Source organism: Schistocerca gregaria, chromosome 1 (assembly GCF_023897955.1).
Source record: "Schistocerca gregaria isolate iqSchGreg1 chromosome 1, iqSchGreg1.2, whole genome shotgun sequence".
In the NCBI taxonomy this organism is placed as follows: domain Eukaryota; kingdom Metazoa; phylum Arthropoda; class Insecta; order Orthoptera; family Acrididae; genus Schistocerca; species Schistocerca gregaria.
This window is the reverse complement of record NC_064920.1, coordinates 507892545-507906347: the sequence shown is the minus strand read 5'-3', so window position 1 is coordinate 507906347 and position 13803 is coordinate 507892545. Positions and strand designations below refer to the sequence as shown.

The window sequence follows — 13803 nt, the reverse complement described above, 5'->3', positions numbered from 1 at the left end:
TTACACAGTGCACTATTGTTTAACCTTCGATAAGCCTCATTAAGAGGTTGCAGGCGAACATCCACATACTGCTACAACAGTTTCCTGTTGAATATCTACGAGCAGTAAAACCTAACCACAAAGTTTACAGTTTTTGAAGAATAATCAGGTACATATGGAGCAGACACCATCATCGGTTTAACACATGGCCTATTAGTGTAACACATATTACACTGATAAGTTAAACATTGTATTTATTCTAACCAACACAGGTTTCTCATCTGAAACTCAGCCGTGGGATGACTGTCTCGTGACCAAAAACAGGTCCCTTATATATCCACACAATAATAGGTACTAAAACTACACATTGTTCGAAGTTAAATTTACAGAAATTACAATTACAACTTAACTCATTAAATTAACAGCATACGTCAAAAAATTCCGTCTTTTTAACAGTTTCTTCTACTAAATGAGTTAGGCCGGATTATTTGTTTAAATCATGATATTAACAAGTATTGTTACGCAAGCAATACTTTTGACAAAACAGTTGATTACTTTGGAATTAATTAAGGGCTGGCTTTGCTAACATGTTTTCATATAGAGCAAAATAGATACTTTAAGATTACTAGTATTTCATCTGCCAAATGTTTATAATTAGTTGTTGTTGTTGTTGTTGTTGTTGTCTTCAGTCCTGAGACTGGTTTGATGTAGCTCTCCATGCTACTCTATCCTGTGCAAGCTTCTTCATCTCCCATTACCTACTGCAACCTACATCCTTCTGAATCTGGTGTATTCATCTCTTGGTCTCCCTCTACGATTTTTACCCTACACGCTGCCATCCAATGCAAAATTGGTGATCTCTTGATGCCTCAGAACATGTCCTACCAACCGATCCCTTCTTCTAGTCAAGTTGTGCCACAAACTCCTCTTCTCCCCAATCCTATTCAATACCTCCTCATTAGTTCTGTGATCTACCCATCTAATCTTCAGAATTCTTCTGTAGCACCACATTTCGAAAGCTTCTATTCTCTTCTTTGTCTTAACTATTTATCGTCCATGTTTCACTTCCAAACATGGCTACACTCCATACAAATACTTTCAGAAACGACTTCCTGACACTTAAATCTATACTCGATGTTAACAAATTTCTCTTCTTCAGAAACGCTTTCCTTGCAATTGCCAGTCTACATTTTATATCCTCTCTACTTTGACCGTCATCAGTTATTTTGCTCCCCAAATAGCAAAACTCCTTTACTACTTTAAGTGTCTCATTTCCTAATCTAATTCCCTCAGCATCACCCGACTTAATTTGACTACTTCTATTATCCTCATTTTGCTTTTGTTGATGTTCATATTATTTAGTAATTAGTACAGAATTTATATTTGTTTATACGCCAGCAATGGAATTTAAATTATGAAACAATTACTGATTTCACCCTATAACAAAAGATACTAACTAGGAATAGTTGAAATAAATTAGAAAATCAATTACATACCTAAAACTGAGCACAAAATTTGATCTGGTGTTATATTCTTTAAAAATAAGGGCCAATCTTTCTCTTTCATAAAAATGAAAGTTATGTTCACATATGTTAATGGTAATTAGTTAAAAATGAAAAACTGAATTTTAAGGAGGCAGATCGCAAAACAAGAAGGGAGTTAAAATTATCCCAGCTTGTTTCACCACAAGACCATGGCGATCAATCCTATGCAACAGATAACTTGTTCAAATACTCTGAGAATCAATATAACGAGGATAGGTACACAACTCACCATAAAGATGATTGCTGAGCCACAGACAGGCATGTAGAAAAGGCACTCACACTCCCACAACTTAATTTTTGGCCACAGCTTTTGTCATCACACACACACACACACACACACACAAACACACACACACACACACACACACACACACAAACCGCCATATCTGGCCACTGTGTCTACAGTCTCTGAGAATCAGATCCAAACAAACTACTACTCATGACTTCCTGCCTCTTGTCGGCAGCTACTAGGCTAGTGGCAAGAAGTGGTGGCAGCACTGACTGCAAGCTGAGGGGAGTGGTAGGAAGGAGAGAAACAGCAGTAATGAGGGAGTAGGAAAGCAGTGCACGTACTCAGCTGCACACAGCCAGCAACAATGCATGACTCTTCAGCAAACAAACCATTTCATCTGCTGAGTCAAAAGCAAGATTTTTCCACACTCTCTCTTTGCAAATTTCATGTCCCATATCCAAACTAAAAGAATAATTACCTAGTAAAAAGGTTAAGAAACATAATCAAAGTGAAGTTGAGGCAAATATATGGCTATGATAGATGGCTTAAAATTCACCGTGGAGCATTCCACATGTAATAAACATGAATAAGTACATTTATTGCAAATGAGATACAAGTACAGCTATGGTTGTACATCTAAGAGACAAAAGATATTAATATTAAATGTTTGGATAATGCTTCACAGTTCAGACAACATTCGCCTAAGAGGTGGAATCTGTAATGTAATGAATTGCTTTGGTGAATGATGTGTTGCACAAGCATTTTTTGAACCAGCGAGTGATGACAGTCACTATAAACTATTTTTGTAATGATAATCCACTGTTTGTGTGTATGTTTTATTTACGCACGCCACAGAGACAAGATAAGTCTTGTTATACGTTCACTCAATTGGAGTCTGTTCATTAAGATAGACCTTTTATGGATTTAGTCCATATCAATGTAATTTTGATGTTCCAAATGTTAAAAAACTTTATAATTAATGGTCACTGTACACAAGACAAGACAAAACAAAACAAGAGAACAATATACACATTTATTATCAGAAGCATTGTATTTATTTTGAGAATTGGCCATTGGATATGTACTCTCAATTTACATCAGTAACTGCAACACTTTGGAAAACGAATTTAAATCAGAACAGCTTTGTGGGTATGCTGAAATAGAAAGGTGTGTAAGATTGAATAATAGGATGTCTTTGCTCCTTATCACACTTTACTTCGCCACCCAGTATCACAGTAAAAATCCAGTGAAACAGTGCACTTACCATGTTGGCTGAGGTTCAGGCAGTGTGTGTGTGTGTGTGTGTGTGTGTGTGTGTGTGTGTGTGTGTGTGCGTGCGTGCGTGCGTGCGTGCGTGCGTGCGTGCGTGCGCGCGCGCGCGCGCGCGCCATGAAATTTCATTGGACTAACCTGTTGTATATCTGTTCATTACGGGAAACTGCTATCACCCACTGTAGCAAACTACCTCCACCTCATCTACATAAATTTCACTACCCCACACACATTATCTCAGTGCTTTCATTACTATATTTTATACAACCTTGGAATTATGAGAGGAAAACAAATTCCAAATAAAAGAAAGTCCAGTAAAATGTTATATTTCTGCATTTTTATTGTGATTGGTTGGAAATTAGACAATAACATGAAGATAGGCCTGTAACAGACTATTTACAAAATATTCCTAAAACTGGAATGTCTGTGAGTACATTTACCTGAAAAAGACCAATTTGATACTACATGCACAACAAAACACCAAGATATTTTGTATACACTATCACAATACAGTAAAGAGAAATACTATGTTACAAGTTTGTGCGTTCTTTCTTGTTCTAAAGTTATTTTTAGTTTCAGGAGAACTGTTTCAAAATAAGTTTTTAATGGGCAGTGGTCGACTATCGTTGTGTAAATATGAAAACTGTGTGTAAAAATTGCACACAGATATTGTGACAATACAATTCACCAGTATGGTATATGATAAACACTACACATGAAAGAAGCTTGTTTATGCCACATGCACAGATGAGAAAGGCAAAAGTCTGCACCAGATCTGATGCAGCTACATTATTGTACATGGTTTGTATCACAGCTTGCAGCTTTAATGGAGGAGCAAATGTGGTTGCTTTCCATTGATAATTACAAAATAAACCATTACCAAAACACAACGTGCTTAGGGTACCTTATTATAGACACTGTATGAACTAACATTTATGTGATTTACAAAAAGAAAAATGCACATCATTGTATACATACAACTTCCAGAAAGACTTTACACTGATTGGCAAAATGTGGCAATGCCAAAACAAGACTATGACGGTGACACAGTGGCTGAAATGACAAACCGTTATAAAGTGCTAAAAATTAGTTTCTGGACTCTTTTATAACAACTACATGATATTGGCAATAAGCTTACTTTCAACACTATCTAAAATCCTGACTACAGCTTAAACACGTGGATATTAGTGCAACATGGGAAACATTCCTAAGAGTTTTTGGAAAAGGTGTGATGAAGGAGCCGCATAATGTTATTGAACTAAAAATGTAGCTAAATTCATCATTTGTGCAGTGTTTCCATTTCTACAAGAGTATCCTCGATTAATTTATTACATAAAACATTATTTTTCAATTTAGCTTCAATGAGAAACTGTTTGAATAAAGGCAACCATGACAATTTTGTTTCTGTAAGTAATTGGTTTACACACTCTGGATGAATACATGCAGCACATTAACTACAACAAGATATCACAATACTAATAGGAGACTGAGTAAACTACACTATGACACTGACCAATTGCATCATGGACGATATGTCCCAAACTACAGCTGACAATCACAAATTACTTGTTACAAACATCTACTTTATATGGAAGCAAATACAGTTTATCAACCTGCATTCACGTATCATTTTATGAAATTCTTCTTCGGTATTTAAAATTTGCATTAATTTTACTGACACAGGCACAAGTTCCACTTCAGCAACCATGTCACTAAGACTGTAATCAAATGAATTTACTTTCAATTTGGAAATGGCATCAAGTCAAAACTGATAAAAGTAAACATACTTTCATTTATAAACTATATTTTTCAATAAGAAAAATGAGTGGATATGAAGGGAACAGATGGAAAGAATTTGAAACAAGAAAAAAGGTTATAGTCTAATGTCTGGATTACTTTGATTTACAGTGATATGCACTTTTTTGGACCTTTGTTTGTTATGGTTTCTGTATATTTAACAGCCTTAAGTCTTAAGCCACAGGTTACACTAAAGCCCAAATAATAATAACTGGCAAAAAATCATTCATTCACACTAAATTTCTGATACAAGATAGAAGCTCCTTCAGAGCACAAACTGATTAACCCAGTGAAACAAATACTGTTTTCAATAAAGTAAATAGATTTTATACCAATATTCAACATTATTTACAGTGATTGAAGTAATTTAATGAAACCAAATGGGAAAGTTTTTTTCCCTTTTTTCTTCAGATGCTGGAACTGGAAGGACTTCATGCAAAAGACAAACTACCACCATCGTCAAAATTCATTTCGGTTCACTGTTTCTGCTTCACTTTTTTTATGAAATCCTCGGTCCACAAGTAAGGTGTTGCAATCCTTTCGAGACAATGGTGCCAGGTCAATCCTTTCCAATTCCTGAAAGTACACAAAAAATTGAAAACACATTTTTATATTATAATAATAGTTCAGGACAATCATTATGAACATTTGTGAATTGTGTTTTGTTCATCTCATGACATACATTTCCAATCCATTTGGTTTGCGTATAGGAGACATGTCAAAAATTTATAACACAGTTACAATGATTTTTATATTAATAAATAATAGCACTACAATAAATAACAACACTCTAGGGATATTTCTCGGGATATGTAACACATTGTATCCAGCTCTTATTTCCAGTTTGTCCTTCATGAATTCATCCATTGAGTAATAACATTTCAGTGTCAGTACCTCATACACCTTTCTTTTAAACGAGCCTAAATTCATCTGCATCAACTTATTCCCTTTTAATTTATTACAAATTTTCATTCCCTTGTATTGAGGTCCCTGGGCATACAGTCTGATTTCCCATAAATTATCAAAGTTTTCTACAAATAATCACTGATTTAATTAAAAAATATTGTAATTTTAAATACTTCAGTGATGTGAGCTACACTCCAACATTTCACACATATATTATACTTCCTGAGGTAACTTAAGTTTATTTTCAGAGAGCGAGAGAAAAGGGAAAAAAACCAAAACTAGAAGCAAAATAGGTTAGTCAGGATTAGTCTGATAAAATAAATATATTTTTAAAAAGAGCAGCTCTGACAGATTAGTACTGGACTTCACATATATACTGCATATCTTGACAAACAATACCCTGAAAGAACATATACATTATATTTTATTAAATAATTTTTCTGATTTCAACAGTAACATCTGTTTGTGCAAGATATTTTATGCCAAACCTGTAGTATTTTAGAGAGATGGAGCACAGTATGCTGAAAGTGCCTGTTACACTGTAAAATATATCAAATATAAGTACCTTCCCCCAAAATAAGTGTTCCATGATACAACATCCCTGTTTTCCTTGCCAATTACTTCTATTAGTTGTCCTAAAAACTATAGTTCTCAGTGATACACCTACACACCTCAAGAATTAAACATTCTTTTAATGGTTTGCAGACTCCAAATGAATCATCTACAAAATAAGCCTAGCTGTAATGATACTGAAATTACTGGAGACTGAGTAGTTGTAAAAGGGTAAGACGATTCAACCCTTGACTTCTTCAATGGTAAACAATCTAGAAAATGTTTTCAAGATTCATAGAAACCGCAAAAATCAAAGGACTCTCAGCTCATATCAACCACTAACCAAGATGGCCATCAAGATTTATGGCTTCCTTAAGTAAAAGCAATTGCCAGGATGACTGCTTCATAGCTAACATAACTTATTTCCTTTCTACATCCAAACATGTGTTCCACCTCTAAATTGTCCCAACAAGTCCTTAAACTTTAATCTTCATTCCTCATAATTTGAAGGAAACTCCAGTAAATCAATGCAGCACTCTATCACAGTATCACACACCCCTACTGTTTATATGGTTGTGCTTCCAAAGGAGGTACACAACAGAGACACCAATGTTTGCAGATTTCCAGGTGCTCAATGTTCAAATTAGGAAAAATTTTCAATTGCCAGTGACATGTCAGTTCAAATACAGACAACAAGAATTACCATTGCCGTATTTGGAGGAGGAGGAGGAGGAGGGGGGGGGGGGGGGGGGGGTAGGTAGTGCAGTGGTTTAAGGTTCCTAATAATCAGACTCAGTATTGATGTTCTGTATTAAATTCAAAATCTCTCCACAGTTCCTCATGCCGATATGAAATTCTAGGTCCACATATTTTACTGTTGACATCATTTCTGCATAATCTTTCACTGATTGTGACAAAACCCATTTGTACTGTGATATATTGTGAAATTTTTAACATGTGTGAGTGCCACAGTAAACCCCTGTTATTGTCAAAATGTCTTTAGGAACAGCAGGCCTATTCTTGTTCAAAATATACATTATCTAATTTCATTGTATAATTACATGAGAAATAGTTTATTTTTGAGAATTTTCAGACGCTTACAAAACTGTATTTTTGTAAGTTATCAGCACAAGTGTTTTTGGATAACTTACTTCATAGCAAATCAGCATTTGTGATTCACAATTACTGTCAAAGAACACATCACCCCAAATTTCACTGTATATCAATTGGAATAAATGTGCACTTTTGAGACTTTTCGTAAGTTTCCACTGTCCTGTGCGTAATCTAATTTGTAGTAAATCGATGCAGCAGATATTCTAACCAACATATTGTGTACATGTAATTTTCCCTCAAAGAAGACTATGTATTACCTACATTTATCATAAATTAACTCTATATTCAAATTCACTAATAATTACAAATAACCTCAAATTTTTTACGAAATTAGTAATTTTTTCTGTTGCTTCAACAGAAATCTCGTTATGTTTCAATTTTTGTAAGGAATTAGTAATCATTTTACCTCAATAAATATAAAAGATATCAGCAGGCTTATTTTTAAGTTATTTGTTCAATTATCTGTAATATACTGCATCAGCCACAATGCAGTCCCACTGTGAATCCTGTTCTCGAACACGGTAATTTGGTTAATATTCGTAAGCAGCTGGAAATTTCCCTGACTACTGTCAAACGATTGGCAGCAGCTGCAAATTGGTGTGTTGGATGAGCTCCAGAGAGTCAAGTACCAGTACCAAAGGTACCTCAAGTACTATCCTCTGCTGTGAATCCTGTCTGCTATGCAGAAAGTATGGGCTCTGTACTTACCTGCCCACTTGACTGCAACATTTCAATGGTAGATCTAGGCATCCTGTACAGTGGGTAAAGGGGCCATGTAAGACTCGGGATGTTATATTGATTCCCCAACCAACAAGATAGAGGTGCTGTCTTCCACTGCAACAGGAACTAAGTCAGTGGGACTCACTTCACCTGTTTTGGGAAAACCTGTTTTGTGCAGTGTCAACAGGAGGCAAACGCAGAAGGGTAGGGGTCTATTAATTGTCAACAAATGATGTGTCCCTTAGGGAAGTGGCAACAAGGCACAGGAGAGAACACCAGGTGCACTCAGTGTGTATTCCTGGGGGCCTCATTCAACATTCCAGCAGCCACTGAGGGAACAAGGTGCAAGCAACTGTAGATTGTGGTACACATTAGAACAAATGATGCCTACCGTCTGGGCACCAAAGTCATACTTGGATCATTCCGGCGACAGCAGAAAGGTTTAAAAGACCAACATAGCATGAGTTTCAATGAAGCTAACAATTTGCAGTAGCATGCCCAGAACCGATTGTGGCCCCCCCTGGCTTTGAGTCGATTGGAAGGACTGAACTGGAGACTTTGAATGTTCTGTGACAAGCTAGGCTGCGACTTCTTGGACTTGGGCCATAAGGCTAAGAACCCTAGGGCCCCAAAAAGGAACAGGTGTGCAAAACACATCATCAGAGGCTACTATCCAGGTAGCCAAGTGTGTGTGGGGTGCACATACAGCGACTCTCCATCCAATTCAGATAATGACAGCTGTAAGAAGCCCTAAAGTATCAGTGTAAGATCGAAAAAAAAAAAAAAAAAAAAATGCCTCACACAGGTGAGAGTATTATAACCCTACTGGTTAACTGCTGAAGCATTTGCAGAGTTCAAAGGGCTCCTGAAAAGAAGTGAATCTACATAATACTAGGTAAAGAAAGCAGATTGATACGTGACACTGATAGCTGGAAGATTTATGGGGAAAACTGAGGCATATATTAAAAGGACAGGCTAATGGGAAATGGAGGTGGGGTATTTGCCACAGTAGACAGGAAACTCAAATCCACCGAGATAAAAACTGAAGCTGCATGTGAAATTGTTTGGGCAAGACTCAGTATCTCATGGGTGGGCATAAAATGGTAATTGGATCCTTCTGTTGTCCATCAGACTCATCTCCTGATAGTTCCAGAAACTCTAGAGAAAACCTCAGTACGATTGAACATAAATTCCCCAATCATACTGTAATCATCAGTGGAGACATTATTCATCCAACAATCAACTGGAAGGATTACAGTTTTGTTAGTAGTGGTCATGATAAGACATCCTGTGAAACATTACTACATGCCTTATCTATAAACTACCTAGAACAGATAGTTTGGAATACCATTCGTGACAAAATATATTGTATCTAATGGCAACAAATGGACTTGACCTCTTTGAGGATGTCCACATCAAATCTGGTATCAGTGACTGTGAGACAGTTGTGGCAACAATGATTACCAAAGCACAAATGACATCTAAAACAAGCAATAAAATATGTTCAGTAAACAAGATAAAAAATCGATAGTGTCATATCTCAATGAGGAACTTCACACTTTGAGCACAGGGACGAAGAATGTAAAGTAACTACAGCTGAAGCTTAAAAGAATAGTCGACTGTACACTGAACAGATATATACTTGGTAGAGTAGTTTGTAATGGGAGGGACCTCCATGGTATACAGTCACTGTAAAAAGAAAAAAAAAAAAAAAAAGGGGCACAGTGGGGGGGGGGGGGGGGGTAGGGGTGAGATCACTACATAAGAGGTGTAAAACAAAGCATAGGAATAGAGATAGAGAGATGCTGAATGAAATGCAATTGGCTGTCAAGAGAGCAATGTGTGAAGCCTCCAACAACTTCTGTAGCAGAATACTGTCAAATGACCTTTCACAAAAACCAAAGTGTGGTTATTTCTAAAGACTGTTCAAGGCACCAAGGTTACGTGTCTAGTCGCTAGTTTATGAGATAAGTACTGAAACTAAGGATAGCAAAGCAAAGCTAAAATACTTACCTCTGTTTTCAAAACATCTTTAACAGAATGACCTCCTCCATGCCAACTAAACTAACATGAATTCTGAAAACACTAATCACATGAAACCTAACTTTCACTTTTCTCACATGACATACTGAAAGCTTCGGGTCAAGACAAACAGAGATGCAGTATTTCTCAGTTTCCATAAAGCATTTGACTGTATCACATGTATGTTTACTGTTAGAACTCTGTCATTGTGTATAAAACTACTGCTGCTGGAGAAAAACCAATGTTTCGACCACGGTTGCAGCGGCCTTCTTCTGGGTCTAATAGTGCATTCTAGCTATGCAGTGTCCTTTATATTTTGTTGTTACTGTTCACTGCACATGCCATTATGTCATAATTTTAAAAAGGTAGTTAGTTTCGTCGGTCACTTAAGGAAGAAGGAGAGGGAACATTATTTTAATAGGTTATTGCGGTGGAAGGAGAATGTAACCTCTGTTGTCTATTGGCTCTTGCGTTATGTGCCATGATTGGTGGTCACCGTCAAATGAGAAGCTGGCTGCTGTTTACCAACTGCCGTGCAGTGGCATTTACTCGCCGGTAGTGCTCGTGTTGACAGTGCGGTCTGTTGGGCTCTGATTGCTGGCACCCAAGATGGGGCAAGCCTGTGTACAACCTCCCTGTTCATGTTATTTGAGTGTTTAAGTATTTCCGAAGGCCTCTCTGATTTTGTGTTTCATCACTAAGGACAAGGTTGATGCATTACACACTGCAGGTGTTTACAAGGTGGAATGCGAATGTGGAGAGGCATACATCAGAGAGACTGTTAGGCCAATAGCAACATGTATTCGGGAACACGAGTGCTACATTAGTCTAGGACAACACAACAAATCTGCAGTGCCTGATCATCATCAAGATTGCGGAAAACAAATAAAATTCAGTGAAGCCTGTGTGTTGGACCAGCAGCCTGTTATGATGAAATGCAAAAATTGGAGAGGCCATTGAAATACTTAAAATGCCCGAATAACATGAACAGGGAGGATGTACCCAGGCTTGCCCCATCTTGGCTGCCAGCAATCAGAGCCCAACAGACTGCACTGTCAACACGAGGCACGAGCACTACCGACGAGTAAATGCCGCCACGTGGCCGACATCCACCAGTTGGTAAACAGCAACCAACTTCTCATTTGATAGTGACCACCAATCGTGGCACATAACGCAAGAGCCAATAGACAACAGAGGTTACATTCTCCTTCCACTGCAATAACCTATTAAAATAATGTTCCCTCTCCTCCTTCCTTAAGAGACCAATGAAACTAACTACTGTTTTAAAATGATGACATAGTGGCATGCGCAGTGAACAGTACAACAAAATATAAAGGACATGCACAGCTAGAACGCACCATTAGACCCAGAAGAAGGCCGCTGCAGCTGTGATCAAAATGTTGGTTTTTCTCAAGGAGCAGTAGTTTTATACATTAAGACGCGGTACCATACTCAGAAAACTTTTATGTCGACTGACTCTGGCTGCGGAAGTCTATGCAATTATATTACTGTTAGAAGTTCAATCATATGGGGTCTCAAGTGAAATTTGGGCCAGGATTGAGGACTTTTTGGTAGGGAGGGTGCGGCATGTTATCTTGGATGGAGAAGATGCAGAAGCACCTTCAGGTGGGACCCTGCTCTTCATATTGTATACTGATGACCTTGTGGACAATATTAATAGTAACTCAGATGTTTTGTAGATATTGCAGTTACCTCTAACGAAGTACTGTCAGAGAGAATCTACATAAATATTCAGTCAAATCTTGATAAGATTTCAAAGTGGTGCAAAATACCTGAATGTAACACTTTGTAGGGATATGAAGTGGCTCAGTTGTGGGTAAAGCAGGTGGCAGATGCCAGTTTATTAGGATACTAATGGGGAAGTGCAATCAGTCTACAAAGAAGATTGCTTACAAATCACTTGTGCAACCCATTCTAGAATATTGCTAAGTGTGAGAGACCCCAAGTAAGTACTAATGGGGATATTGAAAGTATACAGAGAAAGGCAGCATGAGTAGTCACAGGTTTGTTTGATTCATGGGACAGTGTTATAGAGATGCTGAAGAAACTGAACAGTCACACTCTTGGAAATAGATATCAACTATCCCAAGAAAGTCTACTAACAAAGTATCAAGAACCGGCTTTAAATGGTGACTCTAGGTATTTACCACAACTCCCCTACAAATCACTCACATATGAATTCTGAGAACAAGATTATAACAACAGAGGCATTTAAACAATCATTCTTCCTATGATACATACATGAATGGAATGGGAAAGAACCCCAATAACTGGTGCATTAGGACAGACCCTATGCCATGTACTTCATGGTGGTTTGCAGAGTACGGATGCAGATGTAGAAAAGTGTGTGGGTATACGACAATGTTGATGATGTTCCATTTGTCAGATGGAAACATTGTGCCTGGTAGACTCTTTTTCAAGAGCTGTTTTTAGTTGTTGTTGTTGTGGTCTTCAGTCCTGAGACTGGTTTGATGCAGCTCTCCATGCTACTCTATCTAATGCAAGCTTCTTCATCTCCCAGTACCTACTGCAACCTACATCCTTCTGAATCTGCTTAGTGTAGTCATCTCTTGGTCTCCCTCTACAATTTTTACCTTCCACACTGCCCTTCAAACTGTTTTCGGTATAAGTTTCAAATGTAGGCGACTGTAATGAGAGCGTTTATAGCACAATGCCATATTTATGTCGCTGTTGTTGGTGGTGGTGGGGGTGGTGGAGAGAAAGGAGAAGTTGAAACTTGCCACCAGTACACAGAAGAATGTCTTGCAGTTTTGCCAAGACATACTATGGTAATGACTGACAACATGTTATTTTACAACATTTGCTGCCTACAGTAACAATTTTCCTTTATTGACTTTGACAGCAGCAAATATTACTTTACAACAAACACAATCACTGTTCTTACAGTAACAGGCTCCCACCAACCATTTTGAATGGATTTGAAAAGCAGCCATACTGATGATAGACAGCCTTCTCTCACACAATTACTGCCGGACTTTCAAAAAGCTAGAACTAACTCATACACCCAATACAAATAATAATTAAAATCTAAATCAACTGATCATGTAAGCATCTACACAAGGATGACAAAGATAGCTGGAGATATAATTACCATTGATGAGATTCTGCCAATAATACAAAAAACCAAATCTCTCTGGAGGCACATCCAAACAAGAAGAGAGACATTCGAAGGCACAATAACATCACTGGAACATTAAGAGAAGGAGCTACTGAGGAAAGGAATTGCTAGGGATGACTACTATGGATATGAATATGAATATATGTATGTTGTATACACAGCACATTATGGACAACTTGGGATGCGCTACATATCGGAAATGAAGAGGTCTGTAGACAGAAAAGTGCACTGGCACACTACTACAAATTTTTGGTGTCGAACATTAAAGAAGAAGAGGAAGAGGAAGAAGAAGAACATCAGTGTGTTCAACCAAATAAAATTTAAATTAACAACTGAACATAATATGGGCAAGTCATTATGAAGAAAAAGCTGTCAAAAACTTGAATTTATGAAACACTATTGGATATTGCTGACAGAAACAACTAATTGTGAAACATCCTTATTTCTCTGCAATATACACAAAAACATAAGCTACAGCAGTAAGACAAATGGCATATGTAGTAACT

General features: G+C 37.4%; 1 protein-coding gene across 1 annotated transcript in view; it reads right to left on the bottom strand.

The window, feature by feature from the left end:
* Positions 1-3342: 3342 nt before the first annotated feature.
* LOC126354458 (selenoprotein M-like) overlaps positions 3343-13803 on the bottom strand; it is a 43512-nt gene continuing 33051 nt past the window's right edge. The window contains exon 4 of the mRNA XM_050004157.1: positions 3343-5400. Coding sequence (XP_049860114.1) covers positions 5284-5400 — 117 coding nt within the window. The 3' untranslated portion in view covers positions 3343-5283. The remainder of the gene's footprint in view (positions 5401-13803) is intronic.